The sequence below is a fragment of the Mastigoproctus giganteus genome, chromosome 10 (assembly GCF_048544385.1).
Source record: "Mastigoproctus giganteus isolate SK-2022 chromosome 10, ASM4854438v1, whole genome shotgun sequence".
NCBI lineage: Eukaryota > Metazoa > Arthropoda > Arachnida > Uropygi > Thelyphonidae > Mastigoproctus > Mastigoproctus giganteus.
Window position 1 is genome coordinate 166,458,792 of NC_143584.1, and position 22,193 is coordinate 166,480,984.

Sequence of the window (22,193 nt, forward strand, 5' to 3'; positions counted from 1 at the left end):
CCTGATGGTATTTCTTCACTTTTCAAAACCTGTGCTCTTGAGCTTACTCCTGTTTAGTATTGCCTTTTTTTTATACTTTCTCATTCCATTGTTGTTTTTCCTTTTGCTTGGAAATTTGTTCATATCCAGCTAGTTCCTAAAAAGGTTAAAAAACCCCTCCCATCCAATTATTGTCCCATTGCACCTATTTGCACACTCTAAAGTAATGAAAAAATCTATTAACCATCAACTCCTACACTATCTGAAAGCCTTCCATCTGATCAATGGTCGCCTGTATAGATTCCATAAATGTCAATGCACTGGAGATATACTGGCTTATGTTAAATTGGTTGCTCTCGACAATCCAAAGGCTTTTGATCATATTTGGTATAAAGACCTTTTAAATTCATTCCAGTTTTAAATGAATAAAAACAGTTTTCCAACTGTTTTTTGTAATTGAGTATCCAGTTTTCTCTTTGACTGCCCACTCTGCATGATGGTAGACTTCTAACTTCTCCACTAATACTGGTGTTCACCAAGGTTGTTCTTTCTTCCAATCTTTTCCTCTTGTATATTAATGACCCTCTTCCACTGAAAATCTTATCCATAGTTTTGCTGATGACAATATAATTTCTAGTTTGAAAACACTTGCCCTGCACAAACAACTTCTCAAATATCCACTACCGACTCCTTAAATGCTGATCTCCAGGTAATTCACCAGGAGAATTACCTGGAGATCACAAGGCAACTCAGTTAATTTCAATCCTTCTAAAACTCAGTTTTGCCTTCACTCTTCGCTATCTTGCAAAAATGATTCTTCTGCTCCTACGATGATCTTGACGACACTCAGATGTCCACCCAAGATCACATATATCTATTAAGCATTACACTGAATTCTGATTTCGCTTGACATACAAACATCACAAATACTCTAATCCACATATAAAAAAATGACTTTCTCTTTTGCTCTCAGTGTTACTTTTCTTCTAAACAGCTACTTAATGTGCACAAATGCATTCTACCATGAAATTTCCAACATCTGGGGTGATGTTACTATAATCTCTCTCAGGCTTCTAGACAACCTTTTCTTTTCCTGGTTGCCAGAAAAGGATAACCAGGTAAACGTTGCCCTTTTCCTAAACTTCTAGGAAATTATTAACATTAGCATTAGTAGAGGCATCCGACGCAAAAAAGCAAGCTTATGCATCATCAGCCAACCCCCCCGCCCAACATTTCATCCCTCCATTCGTTCCAAATGACTGTCCAGTTCCGCCTTAAATTTATTTAGGCTATTAGCTTCCACAACAAAAGATGGAAGCCTGTTCCACCAATCAACTACACACTGGCTAAAGCCAAATTTCCGCACATATATTCTACAGCTCTCTTTCCTCAATTTGAAACTGTGCCTCCTCAGGTTCTTAGTCTGACCAAGATGAAGAATCCCATCAGAATTTAGCTTGTTCAACCTATTCAAGGCCTTATATACCTCAATCAGATCACCTCGCAGGTGCCTACTCTCCAGGTGCTGCAATTTGCAGAACTTAAGCCTTTCTTGGTAAGAGTACCCCTTTGTTCCCCTCACCAATCTTGTTGCCCTTCTTTGTACTCATTCTAGCAACTCTACATCCTTCCCAAAATGAGGCCTCCAGACCTGTACACAGTACTCTGGGTTTGGCCTGACCATTGCCTTGTATAATGGGATTATCACCTCCCTGTCCTGGCTAGCAAAATTCCTATATATATCATTGATAAGACTCCATGACCTGGCCTGGCAGCCCATCTGCACTGCTCAGCAAACTTCATATTTGGCTGCACAATTACCCCCCCCCCCGCCGTCTTTTTCACTTTCCACTTCCCTGAGTGTAGTAACACCCAGTTGGTACGCTTCTCTTCGGTTATTGCTAACCATATGCAGTACTTTGCATTTGTCAATGTTAAACTTCAGTTGCCACTTCTCAGCCCATTTTCCCAACTTATCTATATCCAGTTGGAGTAGCATACTGTCATTAACAACCATGCCAACCTTTGTATCATCTGCAAACTTGGACATTAAACCTGATATACCTTCATCAATATCACTGATAAATATACAAAACAACAATGGGCCCAACACCGAACCCTGGAGAACTCCACTAATAACATTTGTCCACGAAGAGAAGAGCAGTGTCCATTGATTACCACTCTCTGTTGTCTCCCACTCAACCATCCTTTTATCCATTGTAGCAGCTTACCCTTGATGCCATACCTCTCCAATTTGTACAGCAAGTCTTCCATGTGCAACAGTATCAAAAGTTTTCTTGAAATCCAAGTATAGGATATCAAAATTATTTTTGGCATTCAGTTCCTTTGTGACGGCCTCAGTAGCCGAGTGGGCAGGAGCGGGAGTGCAGTAGCACACGCTCTTTGAGTAGACCGGGGTTCAAGCCCCTGACTGCTGAATACGGTCGATCTGCCAACCCGCACTGGACCAGCGTGGCAGATTATGGTCCATTTCCCTCAACATGAAAAGTTGAGGAGGCTTCCATCCTGCAGTGGGTTGATAATGGCTGCACTTTACTTTTACTTTTTCCTTTGTGACCACATAGTAAGCAATCAAATTGGTCAGACAAGACCTCCTTTGACAAACCCATGCTGTGTCTTAACTGTTACTGCAGCAATGCTTCTTTAACCAGTGATTCCATTATTTTCTCTGGAACACAAATTAAACTAACTGGTCTGTAGTTACTTGTGTCACCTTTTGAACCTCCTTTCTGAACCTCCCCTGAGTCCAAGGAAGCTCTCATAATTATGGCTAAGGGTTTGTTTACTTCCTTTGCTGCCTCCTTTAATATAACTGGACCGATCCCATCCACCCCAGATGCCTTCCTTATGTTTAACTTCAACTATTTCTCCTCCACTTTGCTCTCAATTATTACAAAATCACTTAGCTCCCTGTTAGCGTTTGATAAACTTCTGGCACTCCCCTCATTGCATAACTCCTCATGTGTGAATGTAGATGCAAAATACTCATTCAGTTTATCAGCTACCTGAGCATGATCATCAATAGTCAACCCATCTATGTTAAGTGGTCCAATTTGATTCATCCCTTTCCTTCTAGAGTTTACATAAGTAAAGAACTCCTTGCTGTTTTCCTTTGCATCCTTTGCCAAAGATTTCTCATAATCTGCCTTCGCCTGCCTAACCTCCTTTGTGACTTGATTACAGACTAGTTTATACCTGCCACAGGCTTCTGTGTCGCCTGATACTTTATATGCATCCCATATATTCTTCTTCTCTGCTACTAGCCTCATTAATTCCTCTGACATCCATTTAGACCTAAACCTTGATGTTTGTTTGTTGTTTTGGTTTTTAGGAGCATTATGAACTAAGGCCATATTGCTCCGGGGATATGCCGTGGTCATTCCCTGACCTTTCCATATCCTCCGTATTTGGTGGTGATGGGCTCGAACCCCGGTCTAATCAAGAAGCATGTGCTACGCACTGCTGCTCCTTCCCACCTGGCTACAGAGGCGCCCTAAACCTTGAACAGTATTTCTTAGTTGGAATGAAAAGCCTAGTAGCCACCAAAATTAAGTCCCTGAAGGCTTCCGCTTCCCATTTAGAATTCACTGTTGGTAACATCATCAGTTGATCCCACTGTACAGAATTTAAAAACTCTCTGAGACCTCTGTAGTCACCTTTACGAAAGCAAAAGCCCTTCCCTTTAGCCTTGATATGAATTATTTACATCTTTAAATAATTTCCACATCAATGTCGCCCAGTGGTTCCTTTATCTGCAGATTCTTAATGCATGAAGAATCGCTACTGATAATCAGATCAAGAGTATTACTCCGTCTGGTTGCCCCCCCCCCCCCAACATGTTGCAGTAGAAAACAGTCATCCAATAAATCCACAAAAGTCTTGCTAGTGTGAGAGTGACCAACCCACAAATTCTAGTCAATATCTGGAAAGTTAAAATCTTCCATTATAAGACATTCTGATTTACTGCCCCACTCTATTTAAATGCACAATTGTTGATTATACTCATCAAATTCATTAGGCTTATAACTCACACCTACTCTCATTTTTCCTTTCCCAGTGCTTATGTCACACCAAACAGACTCAACATTGCATTGTCCACAAACATCAACTGGATGCACTTCTTTAGATTTTACGTGTTTCTTAACTAACAGCATAACCCCCACCTCCCTTTCTGTCCTATCTTTCCTTCCTGTACACATTGTACTCCCCAAATTCCAGTTCTGCACTGCTTATGTCTGTGTGACACCGTCTCTGATATCCCAACAATATCTGCCTTTGATGTCTTGACTAGCACTTCAAGCTCATCGAATTTATTAACTATTCTCCTAGCATTGGTATACATGCACCTGTTTCTACTCTTAGTTACCCATAGTGGAACAAGTAAATGTATTTACTTGTTCCACTATGACTCCCAGAAGTCCTGGAAATCCTCATTGCCTTGCTTTCCAGGCGGCTGCTCAATTGCAGCCGCCTGGAAAGCAAGATAGTCAGATAGTCTTGGGGGGGATACACAGATAGTCTGTGTATCCCCCCCAAGCTAGCAGTTTTCTGACCCATCTAACTCTGTCTCGATAGCATCAGCAAATATTCTTGCACCCTTTCTATTTAAGTGTATCCAATTCCTGTAGAAGCAGTCTCTCCTGTTAACAAGCACAGACCAGGCAGAGAAAAATTCTACCCTTTGAGCCTTGCGCAATCTCTCCAGTGCCGAACTGATTGACAAGGCTCTCATCATATATTCCCTTCTATAGTGTCTGGGCAGAATTGCACACACTTTCAAATCCAACCCTAACTCACAGCTTTTTTTCAGCATTGAGTTGTACTTGTTAAGTAATTCCGCCAGTCTCCTACTCTTAATATCATTTGTGCCAACATGAACATCAATATCACCCTTTGTGCCCTTAAAAGATGATATCTGCTCTATAACGTCATCAACCTTTGCCCCTGGTAGACATACCCAGCTCCTGTTCCATCTATCCTTTTTGCACAATATGTTCCCCATTTCCCTGACAATAGAGTCACCTACAACAACTAGTTCCTTTGGGACCAGCACATTCTTCCTTGGGGTTTGTCATTGTGTTGCTCGATGTTCAAGTGCAAGCTCTAGCATTGATGTGGGTAGCTGAGAGCTTGATGGGCCCCTCAATTTAAATCCTTTGAGAGCATCCACCCTGTCCTTCAAGCTCTCATATAAGCACATAACAATGCTGAGTTGGCGCTGGATTTCCTCGCACTCCTTACATTGTGCACACACAAGACATTCCCCTTGGCAATATCATGTCCCATTCCTGATTGCTCCACAAACATCAAACAAGCAGTGCATTTCAATAGACCGTGATTCAGAGGACAACTAATGCACCCTCAGTTCTCCCCTGAGCCACAGCACTTCCATTAGTTTGAGCCTTTTGCTTTGCTGCTCTGATCTGAGTCATGATTTCTATTCAAGTTCAATAAAATTCCAATACAAAATATAGCCCTAAACTTATACCCCAATGCAGTTATATATGTATTTTGTACCTAATGTTATCTCCGTTTATGATGTTACATTTGTAAAAACTAGGTCACTATATTTATTTAGTTAAAAAAGTACATTTCAATTGACAATGAAATTTAATAAGATTAATAAATTTTACTGATTAATTGATACTACTATACTCGCTATCTAGTTTTCCGTTAAACCTTATGCTATCTAGTTTGGTGCACACGTCATATCATATAACAATGGCGGCAAGTTACGAACAGTTAATCTATGGACACGAGGTATTATTTACTTTCCAAATCGCGCTATCTAAATTCAAAATAAACCACGGAGCTCGACTAGGTCTATAAGCTACTTATAGAAAATAATTTAATCTAACAAATAAGTCTATAAAGTGGCTAAGTATAATTAAAAACTTCACGTTCGCGGAAGCTGCAAAATCTGTTCAACGTGGATTTGATACCGATACTAAGTAATAACCTATAAAATCTCTATCTAAATTCAAATTAAACTAAAGTATTATTACTAGGAATATAAAGCAACTCTTAAAAAATAAATTAATATGCCAATTTAAGTCAATAAAAAAGCAAAACTTCTCTATTTGCTGGAGCCTGTAAAAACTTCGCCTGTTCACGTGTACTCTCACACCCAGAATCAACTAATTACTTATTAATATTTAATTACTTCTTATTTAATTTATTATTAATTCTTATTAATTATTTAACAACTAATTAATTAATTAACTATATTGTGCCCCAGATAAGGTCTTTATACTTGAACACAGTATTCGAAATGTGGTCTTACAATTGCCTTATACAGTGGAACTATGACCTGTATATCTCTACAGGATAATGTTCAATAAATCATTGATAGGACACCATGGACTTTTCTGGCTGCCTGTGTTTAAACTCCCAGACCCCTTTCTTCCTCTAATGTTTTTAATTCAACCCCAACCAAGTGTACAATTTATTTTCTGGTTGCTATTCTCCAAGGAAGACCTTGCATTTTGCTGCATTAAAACATAACCAACTTTCCTGACCACTCTTGCAACCTGTTCAAGTCATCCTGAAGGAGCACTTCTTGGTACTGATCATTAACTACTCTACCAACCTTTACGTCATCTGCAAATTTGACATCAAGCCATCTATCCCATTGTCAATGTCGTTTATGAAAATCAGAAACAACAGTGATCCAAGAACCGATCCCAATTCTGACTTTACACCAACAGAAGAATATTTCTGTATTACTGTATCACAACCTTCTGCTTTACAGCTACACTGTGGTCTACCTTATAATATTTCCAGCAATCCCAACATGTTCCAGCTTATACAATAACCTCTCATGAGGGACTGAGTCAAATACCTTACTAAAATCCAAATAAACTATGTTGAAATTATTTTCTACAATCAGCTCATGGGTAACTATATCAAAATAACTCACTAAGTTAGTTAAACATGATTTTCCCTTAAAAAATAATGACTGTCATCAGTAGTTTGAAATTTTGCTGCATCATGCTTATTTCCCCAGCCTTGTACTCTTGGATTTATCCCTCTTTCCTGGCCTGAAGTCCTTTCTTTGTGGGAAAACACTTTGCTGCTGATGATGATGTGATTTCTACTGTTGATTGATGTTTTGAAGGACAGTCAAAAAACTTGTCCAAAAATTACCTGCAGAAGTGAATTGAGAGGTGGCAAAAAGTTATTTTGTCTGGTGAAGTACGTTGAAAAAGTGTAACATGGTGTTTGTTTCAATCTTCTATCACAACTATTTCTGAATACAAACCTTTCCTGCCCTGAAGTCCTTTCTTCGTGGGAAAACACTTTGCTACTGCTGCTGATGATGATGATGTGATTTCTACTGTTGATTGATGGTTTGAAGGACAGTCCAAATTTTCAAATGTTTAGTGTTGGATATGGGATAAGTTTAACAGGTATACCACCAAATGTTGAAAGATTAAGCAGCTTCTAAAAACGTTTATGATTTTTGGTTTCAATAAGTAAGTCATTGGATCCAAGTCTTTTCACCATTTTGGGTTAACCTTCTGCATTTTCCAAGGGTTTATGGATAATAAATGGGGACAAAGTACTCAAGATTTATTTGACCAAGAATGAAAAACAAGGATAGATGAGAATTCCTGTTGTGGTATATATTTCTGTTCATAGTCTTTTAGATTGTGACTAGTATCACTTTCATCATCAGAGTAGTATGGGCACCTCAGCTCAACTGGAGGGTAGAAGTCTTGATCCACCTCTGCTCCTTTTGGCACTGGAGGATAATTTTTTCTCAAGGTTACTTGTCCCACCATGTGAAGGGAGGAGCAGTTTCACCAGTGACCACTCAGTTGATAAGGATAGAGTTAGTAAAGTTATAGATATATGTATATATAAAACAAAAGGAATAAGCAAATAAAAGAAGGGCAAGAAAAGAGTAAGTAAAAGGTTCAAGGACTAAGATAAGACTGCTAATTAAGTGGTCCTAGTCCTTGAACCTCAACTTGTCTATTTCACACAGACAAGTTGAGGTTAAAGAGAAACAAAGGCTTGATATTGCCATCTCTACCTAAAATGATGTGGTTATTATTATTAGCCATATGGTGCAAGGAAGCCTGAAGTTTTTGCTGCATCAGCCAAAAAAAAAAAAATCTGAATTGCCCCGAGAGAGAGAGAGAGAGAGAGAGAGAGAGAAAGTAGAAGGGAATCACCAATAAAGAGAAGAATGATGATATCCAGCTGAGGACCCTAGGTGTGTTAAGCTCATACTGACCATATTCAATGTGAGCCCCTAGTTATTCCAAATAAGGTATGTTCAAATCCATAGTTGTTTAAGATAGCAGAGTATCTGAGAAGCACAATTATCGGTTTCATCTGTTAGTAAATTGATATTGAAATCTCCTACTAGTATGGTCTTTTCAGTCTGTATGTCATCCCATTGCAAAATTATGTTATCTAATTCTATTAGGAAGCTGTTTATTGAATCTGATGGTGGCCTATAATATAATAATAATAAGTCTTGTCTGACCAATTTGTCTGACGATATGAAAGTTGGCAGGATTATTAAGGACATTAATGACAGTATGGATGCATGTATACTTGCAAGTATTGCATGTATACTTGCGTATACACCAATGCTAGGAGTTTGGTAAATAAATTTGATGAATTTGAGCTATTGCTCAAAACATCAAAGGCAGATATTGTTGGTATATCAGAGACGTGATGTCACACAGATATAAGGAATGCAGAACTGGAATTTGGGGAGTACTGTGTACTCCCCAAATTCCAGTTCCAGGAAAGAGAGAGTGGACAGGATAGGAAGGGAGGAAGGGGTTATGCTATTAGTTAAGAAACACACAAAATGCAAGGAAGTGAAGCCAGTCGACATCGCTAGACAATGCAGTGTCGAGTCAGTTTGGTATGACATAAGCATTGGGAGATCAAAATTGAGAGTAGGAGTGTGTTATAGGCCTAATGACTCTGGTGAGTATAATAAGAAACTGTACAGGGAAATAGAGGGGGCCAGTAAATCAGAGAGTCTTATAATGGGGGATTTTAATTTCCCAGATATTGACTGAAATTTGTGGGTTGGTCATTCACACACTAGCAAGGCTTATGTGGATTTATTGGATGATTGTTTTCAGCATGTTCGGGAGGCAACTAGAGAGAGTATACTCTTGATCTGATTATCAGTAGTGATCCTTCATGCATTAAGAATCTGCAGATAAAGGAACCACTAGGTGGCAGTGATCACAGTGTTCTGAAGTGGGATTTACTCAAAGAGGTAACTACCATCAGGGGTAAAGGGAAGGGATTTTGCTTTCGTAAAGGCGACTACGGTGGTCTGAGACAGTATTTAAATTCTATACGGTGGGACCAACTAATGATGTTAGCAACAGCAAATTCAAAATGGAAAGCATTCAAAGAATTTATCATGGAAGCTACTAGGCTTTACATACCAACTAAGAAATATTGTTCAAGGTTTAGGCCTAAATGGATGGCGGATGAACTAATGAGACATATGGCAGAGAAGAAAAAAGCATGGATACATATAAATTAATACGTAACATGGAAGCCTATAATAGATATAAGCTGGTCTGTAACCAAGTCACAAAGGAGATTAAGCAAGCAAAGGCAGAGATTAGGGAGGCAAAGGTAGATTATGAGAAATATTTGGCAAAGGATGCAAAGAACAATAGCAAAGAATTCTTTACCTATGCAAACTCTAGAAGGAAAGAAATGAATCAGATTGGTCCACTGGATAGTGATGGTTCAACTGTTGATGATCCTGCTCAGTTGGCTAACAAACTAAAACTAAATCAGTATTTTGCATCTACATTCACACATGAGGAGTTAATCAGGGAGGAGAATGCCAGAGGTGAATTAAACTCTGGAAGTGAGCAAGAAGATTTTGTAATAATTGAGAGGAAAGTAAAGGAAAAATTGTTGAAGATAAACATAAAAAAGGCACACGGGGTGGATGGGATCTATCCAGTTATATTAAAGGAGGCAGCAAAGGAAGTAAACAAACTCTTAGCCATAATTATGAGAGCTTCTTTGGACTCAGGGGAGGTACCCATGGACTGGAGATGTGCAAATGTGACCCCAATTCATAAAGGAGGATCAAAGGGCGACACAAGTAATTATAGACCTGTTAGTTTAACTTCTGTTCCAGGAAATTAATGGAGGCACTGGTTAGAGAAGCACTGCAGCATCATCTAGACAAGACTTCAGTTACAGCTCGGACACAGCATGGTTTTGTTAAGGGAAAGTCTTGCCTGACCAATTTGATTGGATACTATTATGTGGTCACAAAGGAACTGGATGCAGGGAATAACTTTGATATCATATATTTGGATCTTAGAAAGGCTTTTGATACTGTTGCACTTGGAAGACTGCTGAACAAATTGGAGCACTGGAGGCAAATTGCAAAAAAAAAAAGGGATGGTTGAGTGGGAGATGACAGAGAGTGGTAATCAAGGGACACTGCTCATCGTGGACTAATGTTATTAGTGGAGTCCCTCAGGGTTCAGTGTTGAGTCCATTGTTGTTTTCTGTATTTATAAATGATACTGATGATGGTATATCAAGCTTAATGTCCAAGTTTGCTGACGATATGAAGGTTGGCAGGGTTGTTAAGGACACTACTGACACTATTCTGCTGCAACAGGATCTAGAAAAGTTGAGCAGATGGGTTGAGAGGTGGCAAATGAAGTTTAACATTGACAAATGTAAAGTACTATATATGGGAAGCAATAACCCCAGAGTAATGTATTAACTCTGTTGTACTACACTGACAGCGGTAGAGAACGAAAAAGACCTGAGGGTAATCGTGCAAGCAGACATGAAGTTTTCTGAGCAGTGCAGATGGTCTGCAAGAATAGCTCATGGTGTCTTGTCAATGACATACAGGAATTTTTCTAGCAGGGATAAGGAGGCGATTATCCCCTTGTATAAGGCAATGGTCAGGCCACACCTTGAGTACTGTATACAGGTCTGGAGACCTCATTTTAAGAAGGATGAAGAGCTGTTGGAACGAGTACAGAGAAGGGCAACAAGATTAGTGAATGGAACAAAGGGTTGCACTTACGAAGAAAGGCTTAAGTTTTGCAAATTACAGTGTCTGGAGACTAGGCACCTGCGAGGTGATCTGATTGAGGTGTATAAAGCCTTGAATGGTTTGGGCTTGCTCAGTGCTGATGGGATTCTTCCATTTGGTCAGAATAATTGCCTGAGAGGACATAAATTCAATTTGAGGAAAGACAGCTGTAGGATAGATGTGTAGAAGTTTGTCTTTAGGCAGCGGGTGGTTGATTGCTGAAACAAACTTCCATCTTTCATTGTAGAAGTTGAAAATTTAAATAGATTCAAGGCAGACAGAACTAGATAAACATTTAGAGCAAGTGGATGGGTGAAATGAGCAGGTTTTTTTTTTTTTTTTTGGCTGAGGCTACATAAGCTTGCTTTCTTGCATCATGTGCCTTTACTAATGCTAACATAAATAAAAATGATAATCCCCCCCCCCCCCCCCGCAAAATAAATAAAAATGGATTCTTTATAATTTACCTGTCTTGGAAACATTAACATCTAATATAATAAAAGTTATTCAACGTTCTGATAGTTCTTTTAGAAATCTACCATAAATATAAACAAGTAATTAATTGTAACAAAACGCTTTGGAACAATTTTATTAATCTTTGTGTCTTTAATAACTACCATTTTGATGATTTTCAGATCTAGAGTACTCCCATGGGTAGCCCAGCTTCTTGTATTATTGCAAATTTATATCTTTACTGGTACGAAATTTCTATTCTTCAAAATATCCTGTTATTCAGGTATACTGACAACCACGTGTAATTATCATCCAAACTGTTATTTTATTTGGACATTTTATCCTTGTGAACTTACTTTAGAAAAAAACTAATTCTTGAAATGGCGCTGCTAGTTATTTGGATCTAAACTTTAGTATCGTTAATGATCATACTTCAGTTAATCTTTATAATAAAAGAGATTCTTTCAACTTTGAATGTGTTAATTATTTCCATTGGTTTTCCAATTTTTTTAAGTATTCACTCTAATGTCATTACTTCCCAATGTGTTAGAATTGCTATCATATGTAACTATAATATTGCTATTTCTAACCTTAAAATATGTTTTCTTAAATTTATCGGCAATTCTTTTCCTTTACCTTATTTAAATGATTATTTTACATAAAGCTCTTAACATAACAAGAACAAATCATAAAAAATGTTTTTCAAAATCCATTAACTTACTGGAGATCTCTAGTAAGTTAATGGATTTTGAATGTAAAAACTGCAGTGGGCTATAAAAGGTGAGGAGTGCCACCACATACTTTTTTTTTTTTTTTTTTTAATAAACCTTTCTAAATAGAGAGAATATATTTCTGGTCTAAATCATTTACAGTACATTTACATTTACATTTTTTTTTAATAAACCTTTCTAAATAGAGAGAATATAGTTCTGGTCTAAATCATTTACAGTACTAACTAAACAATCACAGCATACTTTTCAAATGCTTTACAAGCATATTTGTTGCTTTTACTTTTTTAATTACATACTGTACAGCTGCACAGTTCAAGAGCATAGCTGGCCAATACAGGATGCATGTATTGTTCAGTAAATCAGAAAACTGGATTGTTCCACATTTGCCAAACTTTCTGGGATTTATAGCTGTATTATATATATATATATATATATATATATATATATATATATATATATATATATGTCAAGGGATTATACCAAGGCTCCACATTCAAAATAAAAAACATCATAATGCACTTTCTTTACTGGAATGACTATTTTTTGCTTTGATTTTAAGGCAGTTTAACACATTAACTACATGTCTGAGTAAGAGACATTTTCTTCTGATTTTACAGAAGAAACCATCAAAAAACCTTTTACTTTCATTTCTGTATGATGGGAGATATCCGCTTGGGCACTTCATACAAATATCAATTGTGATTTGTGCTTCTTTTTATTTTTTAATATATATTTGATGTACTAAATGGAACATTACTGAAGCTACTTTGTATGTAATCATCTTGGAAATGTTCTTGTGCTTAAGTTTCTTGATTCTAAAAAAGGGGTTTAGAGCTGAAAGTTTTTGTGTTCCAAATTTTTACCAATGGCCCAAGGAAAAGTAATATAATAAATAAAACAAAGTTAATAACAATAATCTGAAGATGTTGAAAAATTGAAACTGTTGATGTATTCTCTATTTATCTGTGATCGTATTTTGATATTTATTTTGACAATTCATGCTTGGTTAGTTTACTGCAAAGCATATAAAAATCCCAAAATTGGCAATCTCAGAATCTACATTTCATTTAACAAGATCAAAATCCTGATTTATGGGTAGCCACATTACATATTATGTATTGCAGAGGGCTTTCTTTTTTTTCTACAAATTATATATGTTCAAAAAGTTATCTTAAAAGCTTATTTAAACTAATAAAAGTGATTCACTAAAAACTATTATTAGTCAAGGGATTTGGAAAGAGAAAACAGACTGGAAAACCACTGGATTAAGATATCAACAAAAAAAAAAAAAAAACCAACCAGTTCTCTCATTATGAATATATATTTTTTTTCAGCATGTACGTACAGTATGTCATTGGGGGGGAGAGGTCATAAGCCAAATTATAGCCTTTTGAAGGTTGGTATATTCCATGCAACCATTTGTGCTACTTTTAAATATATTTTTTAAAAATATAACTACAGCAATTTTGAATATGATATATTGTAATAGTATTTTCAATTATAATATTATTAAAAATAATTGAAAAGTTCAATGAGAAGCATTCATAAGTATCAAAAGATTGTGTAAAACTACCTTGCATGGTCAAATAGGCTGGTGATTTTCAATAGATGGGAAATCTCTAAAAATTGTACTAGCAGCACATTCATCAAGACAAAGTACTCTATGTCAATCATGGGGTGAGGAGATCAAATCAAAACAAAACTGACATTCTTGGTTCTAATGTTAGAGAGTGGGATGTTTTTTTATAAATGATTTACCTTTTAGAAGTTAAAACAGTAAACTGATTTGGGAAAAGCAAAAAATAATAATGCAGATAAAAGAATTCATTTGGAGAAGTGGCTTGTGAAACGTTTTTTCTTGTAAATAGTGGCATATAAGAAACCATTAAGGTCATTGGGTTTTTTTTTTTTTTTTTAAATTCTACTGCCAATTCGAATGCAATTTTATTTTTTCAGTACTTATGGTGCTGATGATCATTAAAAAAAATACCAAGTTTTCATTATCAAATATGCTGCAAACACTTACAAACAGGACTCAGAACTCAGAATCACACAAACTTTGTGTGTTACAAAACATAATGCAGATATTAAGTATACTTTGTTATGATTAAATAATTATTGCTTGAATAAAATAAATAAAACTTCTAATCCAAACAAATATCTAAAATCTACTAACCTATTTAAAGACTCCAGACAAACGCTGATAAGACTATGTTTCCGGGCAATTTTTCCATAATGTATGATTGACTGTGCAGAAGCATGAATCCCCAACATTGCTTGATTGGCTTGAAGGTCACCCTGGGAACCCTGGCTACCATCATAATGTGAAACAATTGCCTGGTAATGTAATTGTCTCCATGCAAAGACATCGCTCCAGTGACTTAAGTCATCACTTAGCACTGGTAAACGATTACGCCATGTTTTCACAATGGCCTTCATATCATGGAGGCTATTTGAATGGCCAAGGTTAGCAGGTAACAATCCTTGGTGGATTTGTGCAGCTTCATTTAACTCCATTATCTGTTGAGCAGCCTATATACATAAAATATAATAATAACAAAAATTAACATTTAGCACTGCACATTACATGTTCATAATTAATAACATAACTATAAATTATTTGAAATATAGACAATATACGGTACTCCATAGCATATCCTACTAATACAAAGAAAGGCACTATTAAACCATGGGCAAATGTTAAGAACATTTACTGATACTTTCAAGTACTTGTGTTGTGGAAATTATCATGCTCTCCTAATAAATGTTCTTAACCTTTGCACATGGTTTAATGGTGTCTATCTTTGTATTAATATCATTTGCACTAATACACTATACTCTCAAGGGCACTCAGACACCACTCCTTTACTAGTGAAGTACGTTCAACTAGCCATATGCAAAACAAGGAAAGATATGCAGTTCAAGTAAGCACCAAGGACACTAGTAGCAGGCAGTATGGGTAGTAGTAGTGCAAAGCTGACAAATTTTCAGATGGCATATCAGGTATTTGTTGATGCATGCTACTGCAACCTGCTTCGATTTCAAAGTGAACCAATGTTGACGTCAGTGAACAGATAGAAGAGTAATATAACAAAACAGCCAAGAAATGATCAGATAAGTAAAGTATATTTACGGAGAAAGATCAATGATATTGGGGCTGTCATTAGACAAGCAGAGGATTCTGGCTCCCCCATACACAATGTCCCCCTGCTTTGGGAGGGGATTTAGCCATGCCCATTACTTACAGTTTTAATGGGAATCTCTGCAGTGTCACATTATCATGAGTTTGGGCTCTGGTATAACATTTCTTTAAATAATAAATCTAAATATATATAGAGTGTCAAACTAAACGTTATCACTAGTAGCTTTCTCAATTGGCAAAACTAGTTGCTGCCTATTTTTGCTAATTTATCTGCTTGATCAATTTATTAAATAGATATTATTATATTCCTATTGATTCATTATTACCATTGGCTGTTGGTTAAATTTTGGAAATGAGAAGCCAGCAGTAGAGAAATCTAAGCATAAGGAAAAGGCTAAGTGATTACCGATGGAATTAAATTGGTGATGTCCCATTAATTAATAATAATAAAAAAAAGTGCTGTTGATTATAATTCACCATAATACCTCTATGTTTGGCACACAATTCTTGATTATAAGCTTCACATTCTTGTATATTTATCAACAATTTATCCTGCATATCCAACAACACTGGAATAAAAGTTAGTCATGTACAGAAATTGGCAAAATGCAAGCAGTCGAGTGTCAGAGGAGTAGGATTTCTCCATTTACAGGAACTCTCCGAGTTACGTAAGGGTTGCGTTCCGTGGAATGCTACATAAGTCAGAATTTCCCCCATGCTTGTGCAGCACTTGCAACTGTGCTCGCTGAATTGATTGAATCAAAAAATAAATGTTCAACGAACACGTAAATAGAATTATTTATTGCATTTATTCAATTTTTTATCTCATTGCGCAGGAAAAATTACAAAAGCGTGCAGTTTAAAAAAATTTCAAAATTATAAAATTACAAAAAAAAAAAAAAACAGAGAGGAGACAGGCATAACATCAGTAAGTTTTACCTCTCGAGCATTGTTGCCAGAATCAACATCTTCAGCTGATAAGTATGCCACTGCGGAGGTTGAGGGCTGTAGAGATTTAGAAGGGGTCGGCCGCTCAACCTTACGAAAGAACATATTAATAGATGACTGGACAGTGGCTTTTTCTTTTTATCATAGATTTCTTTGTAGCAAGCAAACATATCATTCATCCCTCTATTAACTTTTAAGAATCGTTCGCTGTCAGGATCCATCTTCTGAAAACTTGCCATTGTCAATGCAATTTCACAAGATGCCATTGCCATCTCTCTCGTTATGAAGCGTCTTGGCTCCTCATTTGGTTCACCTTGAGCTTCGTCAGCATTTTCTTCTTTCACTTATACTGCCTGCAAGTCAATAAGTTCTTCGTTAGATAATTCCTCCTCTTCTCTATTAACTCCTCTACGTCTTTGGCATCAACATCCAACTGAAGCAGCTCTGCAACCTTTACAATCTTATCTGTAACCTCTCCACATGATTTGTCTTTTTAAAATATTTTGAAGCCTTTTATGTACCGTGGGCATAATTTCTTCCATGTGCCATTTAAACAACTTTTAGTAATTTTTGCCAGGCCTTATTAATGTTTAAGATGGTGTGGTAAATATTGTAAGATTTACAAAAGTCTCTTAACGTAAAATTTTTCTCATAGTCTACTGCAGACAGTGCATGAGCAAAAGTTGTGCATAAATAGTATGCTTTCAAATTCGAAATAATACCCTGATCCATACGTTGGATGAGTGAAGTCTTGTTTGGCGGTAGAAATATGACTCTCACGTTCGAATTGAAATCATCTAGGTATGCGTAGGATGTCCAGGAGCATTATCTAATAGAAGCAAAATGTTGAAAGAAACGTCCTTGTCTTTTCAATATTTTTCAACCTCAGAAATTAAGCAGCATTTAAACCAATCCTCAAAGAGAGAGAGAGAGAGATACTGTTATCCGTGCTCTCTGGTTTGATCAGAAATACACAGGTAAGGTGACTTTATTGATGCCCTTAAATGCACTATGATTTCCAGAATGGTACACAAGCAGTGGTTTTAATCTGTAACCTCCCGCTGCATTAGCCCCAAGCAAGAGTGTGGCCCTATCTTTTGACGCTTTGAAATTGTATTTTCCTTTTGGCAATGTATGTTCGATCTGGCATTTTTTTCCAATACAAAGCAGTCTCGTCAATGTTAAAAATTTGCTGCATTGAATAGCCACCTTCATCAATAATTTTTTTCAACACATCACAAAATTTCTCTGCAGCTGCAGAATCGGCATTGGCGACTTCACTGCATACTTTAGCGTTGTGGAAACCAGCGCGATGCTTGAGCCTATTAAACCACCTGTTGCTTGCCACGAACTTGGATTGGTGTTCGCCATACTTATCCTTAATATCTTTATAAATTCTTGTTGCTTTTGCTTGAATGGTCATTAAACTCAGGGGCAATCGCTTCTGAATCTGATTTTCCATCCATATTATTAACAGCTGTTCCATCTTCGATACATGATTGTGTGATAACTGTGAAGAAGGTGGAAGAGAAATTGTTGAAGCTGAATATAAAATGGCACATGTGGGGTGGATAGGATCTATCCAATTATACTAAGGGGGGAGGGCAGCAAAAGAAGTGAATAAACTTTCAGCCATAATTATAAGACTAAATGTATCACCCAAAAGGGGAATCAAAAGGTGATATGAACAATTACAGACCTGTACTGGTTAAAGAACAGATTTAGACAGAAATGCCGTTATATTGCAGTCCCAGCATGGATCTGTTAAGGGGCAATCTGGCCTGACCAATGTGATTGGATACTATGATGCAGTGACAAAGGAGCTAGATGCAAACAATAATTTTTACATCATATACTTAGATTTCAGAAAAGCTTTTGATACTCTTGCACATAAAAGACTGCTGTACAAATTGGAGCAGTGTGGCATTATGAGCAAGTTACTGCTATTGATTAAGGGATGGTAAATGGGAGAAGACAAAAAGTGGTTATCAAACAGCACTTCTCTTATTGGACTAATATTATTGGTGGAATCACCCATTGGTTCAGTGCTTGGTCCATTGTTGATTTTTATATTTATTGATGCTACTGATGAAGGCAATAGCAGACTTAATGAAACAACCATTTGCAGATAATATGAAGACTGGCAGGGAGGTTAATAATAATAATCATGGTATAAAAAAAATCTATAAAAATTAGGCAGATGGGATAGAAGTGGCAAATGAAGTTTATAATTGACAAATGCAAGGTTACTTAATATGGGTAGTAGTAAAACCAGATAAATGTTTCAACTGTGTGGTACCATATTGGTTCAGTGCTCGGTCCATTGTTGATTTTTATATTTATTGATGCTACTGATGAAGGCAATAGCAGACTTAATGAAACAACCATTTGCAGATAATATGAAGACTGGCAGGGAGGTTAATAATAATAATCATGGTATAAAAAAAATCTATAAAAATTAGGCAGATGGGATAGAAGTGGCAAATGAAGTTTATAATTGACAAATGCAAGGTTACTTAATATGGGTAGTAGTAAAACCAGATAAATGTTTCAACTGTGTGGTACCATATTGGTTCAGTGCTCGGTCCATTGTTGATTTTTATATTTATTGATGCTACTGATGAAGGCAATAGCAGACTTAATGAAACAACCATTTGCAGATAATATGAAGACTGGCAGGGAGGTTAATAATAATAATCATGGTATAAAAAAAATCTATAAAAATTAGGCAGATGGGATAGAAGTGGCAAATGAAGTTTATAATTGACAAATGCAAGGTTACTTAATATGGGTAGTAGTAAAACCAGATAAATGTTTCAACTGTGTGGTACCATAATAAGAGTACTGGATAATGAAAAAGACCTGGGTTTAATTGTACATCCTATATGAAGTTCTCTGAGCAGTACAGATGGGTTGCCAAGACAGCTTCACTGGGTTTTTGTCAATGGTATAGAGAAATTAAGGATAAGGAGATGATTATCATGTTGTTTAAGGCAATGGCTGGGCTACAACTTGAGTACTACATACAGGTTTGGAAGCCTCATTTTTGGAAAAATGTTGATCTGTTGGAATGTGTGGAGAGAAGAGCAATAAGATTGGTGAGGGAAACAAAAGGTTGCTGTTACTAGGAAAAGCTTAAGTTCTGCAAACCGCATGTCTGGAGACTAGGCACCTGTGAGATCTGATTGGGGTGTTTAAGGGTTTAAATGCATTGAGTAGTCTCAGTGCCAATCAGACCTTACTCTTGCTCAAATTATATATAATGAGGGGCTTAATTCAAACTGATGAAGAATGGTTGCAGGATAGAAGTTCAAGAATCTTCAGCTGGCAGAAGGCTGATTGTTGGAACAAACTTCCATCTGGTATAGAAGTGAATAATGTGAATAAATTCAAGGAAGAACAAGACAAGCTATTACAGGGATTGGACAAATGATTTAGCAAGGTTTTTTTTTCCAGTTTTTGCTGTATAGGCTTGCATTCTTGCATCATTTGCATCAATATTAATGCTAACAGTATTAGTTAAAAAATAAAAATGAAAACATAAAAATATTACTGATCATATAGGGAGAGCGTTTTTGTTATTTAATAGCACTCCTCGTATAACAAGATTTACAATACTTGGTTGTGGGGGGAAAAACAAATCTTAAAACTGTTTTAAGATTTTTGGCCACCTGGATTTTGGACGTTCTACCTGAAATGAAGTTAAATGATGTCTGCGAGTGTTAATCATTATGTCAAACACATACTGATCCTTCTCAAATTAATATTGATTGTTGTTCAAAAAACTTTTGTTTCTAAGAACCAAGTGAGTTTCCACCAAGTGAGGATGTAAATACTATACACTCCAGCCTTCCTCCCCAAGGCTGCCTAAATAGCTTGTAAATGAAACTAGTCTACAGTTATTTTGAAGAGAGTGTCAGTCCCTCAATTTTGTTAGCTTTTTCTAGATTTGAAAAAGGGGGAAAAATAATTGGGGGACACCTGCAATGGTGGTATTTTCTAGAAAAGTCTGGTTATGGAGGTTTAGCAATAATTTTATGCCTTGCTATGTAACTGTCTTAATGTGTTGCAATATATATATATAATCCATTATCAATATATATACATTATAATGATACTACAATATAAATGTAGTACTGATTATATTATTGATATACCAATGATACAACTGAAATTTATATTAAAACTATCTTCTAAATTTTAATATAAAACTAAATTTTATATTAAAATTTAGTAGTCCTCTTGATTCTGCAAGAGTGTAGTTAATATTAGAAGTGTTCTTATTAAATCCATAAACTATAAATTTAGAGCAGTACAAATGCAATCTCATAATGTAGCTGTGTCACAGTACTTAACTTAAAGTATCATAGTAATTACTGCTGCCAAATAACTTAGATATGCGTAGTGTTATTATAATGGTATCTGGTTTTGTATTAGCATTGGCATTAGTAGAGGCATTTGATGCAAGAAAGCAAGCTTATGCAGCATCAGCCAAAAAAAAATAAATAAATAAATAAATAAATAAAAAAAATAAATAAATAAAAAATAAAAAAAAATAAATAAATAAAAAATAAATAAATAAAAAAATAATAAATAAATAAAAAATAACCACTTCCACTTAACCCCTCTGTTCATTCGAAATACCTGTCTAGGTAAGCCTTAAACTTATTTAGGCTATCAACTTCCACGACAAGCGATGGAAGTCTATTCCATCAATCAACCACCCGCTGGCTAAAGGCAAATTTCCTCACGTCTATCCTACATCTGTCTTTTCTCAATTTGAATTTATGCCCTCTCAGGTGATTATTCTGAGCAAGAGGAAGAATCCTATCAGCATTGAATCCTCAAACCATTCAAGGCTTTATACACCTCTATCAGATCACCTCGCCAGTGCCTAGTCTCCAGACACTGTAATTTGCAAAACTTAAGCCTTTCTTCATAAGAGCACACCTTTGTTCCATTCACTAATCTTGTTGCCCTTCTCTGTACTCGTTCCAGCATCTCTATATCCTTCTTGAAATGAGGCCTCCAGACCTGTATACAGTACTCTAGGTGTGGCCTGACCATTGCCTTATACAAAGGAATAATCACCTCCTTATCCCTGCTAGAAAAATTCCTATATATCATCGACAATACACCATGAGCTACTCTTGCAGCCTGTCTGCACTGCTCAGAAAACTTCATATCTGCCTGCACAACCACCCCCAGGTCCCTTTCATTCTCTACCACTGTCAGTGTAGTACAACAGAGTTGATACGTTGCTCTGGGGTTGCTGTTTCCCATATGTAGTACTTTACATTTGTCAATGTTAAACTTCATTTGCCACCTCTCAGCCCATCTGCTCAACCTTTCCAGATCCTGTTGCAGCAGCATAGTGTCAGTAGTGTCCTTGACAACCCTGCCAACCTTCGTATTGTCTGCAAACTTGGACATTAAGCTTGATATACCATCATCAATATCATTTATAAATACAGAAAACAATGGGCCCAATACTGAACCCTGAGGGCCTCCACTAATAACATTAGTCCACGATGAGCAGTGTCCATTGATTACCACTCTCTGTCTTCTCCCCCTCAACCACCCCTTTATCCATAGCAGCAATTTGCCCCCAATGCCACACTGCTCCAATTTGTGCAGCAGTCTTCCATGTGCAACAGTATCAAAAGCCTTTCTAAGATCCAAGTATATAATATCAAAGTTATTCCCTGCATCCAGTTCTTTTGTGACTGTATCATAGTATCCAATCAAATTGGTCAGGCAAGACTTCCCCTTAACAAAACCATGCTGTGTCTGAGCTATGACTGAAGTCTTGTCTAGATGATCCTGCAGTGCTTCTTTAACCAGTGCCTCC

General features: G+C 36.6%; 1 protein-coding gene across 6 annotated transcripts in view; it reads right to left on the minus strand.

The window, feature by feature from the left end:
- Window positions 1-22,193, minus strand: part of Nipped-A (Transcription-associated protein Nipped-A) — a 1,216,281-nt gene that overhangs the window by 285,753 nt on the left and 908,335 nt on the right. For all 6 annotated transcript variants that reach the window (XM_090382460.1, XM_090382459.1, XM_090382462.1 and 3 more), the window contains one exon: window positions 14,429-14,784. In XM_090382460.1, the coding sequence (XP_090238586.1) occupies window positions 14,429-14,784 (356 nt within the window). The remainder of the gene's footprint in view (window positions 1-14,428; window positions 14,785-22,193) is intronic.